The sequence below is a fragment of the Sinocyclocheilus rhinocerous genome, unplaced genomic scaffold (assembly GCF_001515625.1).
Source record: "Sinocyclocheilus rhinocerous isolate Xijiao unplaced genomic scaffold, SAMN03320098_v1.1 scaffold229, whole genome shotgun sequence".
NCBI lineage: Eukaryota > Metazoa > Chordata > Actinopteri > Cypriniformes > Cyprinidae > Sinocyclocheilus > Sinocyclocheilus rhinocerous.
The window spans coordinates 757739-758500 of NW_015635757.1; the positions used below are offsets into that span (position 1 = coordinate 757739).

General features: G+C 43.6%; 1 protein-coding gene across 1 annotated transcript in view; it reads left to right on the forward strand.

Annotated features, from left to right (window-relative positions):
- Window positions 1–134: 134 nt before the first annotated feature.
- Window positions 135–762, forward strand: part of LOC107747443 (mucin-22-like) — a 21398-nt gene continuing 20770 nt past the window's right edge. Inside the window, exons 1-2 of the mRNA XM_016561944.1 lie at window positions 135–184; window positions 280–602. Coding sequence (XP_016417430.1) covers window positions 135–184; window positions 280–602 — 373 coding nt within the window. The remainder of the gene's footprint in view (window positions 185–279; window positions 603–762) is intronic.

The window sequence follows — 762 nt, forward strand, 5'->3', positions numbered from 1 at the left end:
AGAAACATCTACAACAACAGACACTTCCACAATCACAACAACTGCTCCTGAAAAATCCACCACTAGTGGAGCAGAAACATCTACAACAACAGAGGTTTTCACAATTACGTCGCCTGCTGAAACATCAACCAATAATGCACCAGAAATATCTACAACAACAGAGACTTCCACAATCACAACAACTGCTCCTGAAACATCCACCACTAGTGCAGCAGAAACATCTACAACAACAAAGACTTCCACAATCACAACAACTGCTCCTGAAACATCCACCACTAGTGCAGCAGAAACATCTACAACAACAGACACTTCCACAATCACAACTGCTCCTGAAACATCCACCACTAGTGCAGCAGAAACATCTACAACCACAGACACTTCCACAATCACAATTGCTCCTGATACATCCACCAGTAGTGTGAGTAGTGTGGCTACAACATCAGAGAGCTCCACAACAACAACTGCTCCTGAAACATCCACCACTAGTGCAGCTAGTGCAGCTACAACAACAGAGACTTCCACAATCACAACAAATCCTGTTGAAACATCCACAAAAACAGAGATTTCCACGATCACAACTCCACCTGAAACATCCACCACAAGTGCAGCAGAAACATCTACAACAACAGACACTTCCACAATCACAACAACTGCTCCTGAAAAATCCACCACTAGTGGAGCAGAAATATCTACAACAACAGAGACTTCCACAATCACAACAACTGCTCCTGAAACATCCAACACTAGTGCAGCAGCAACATC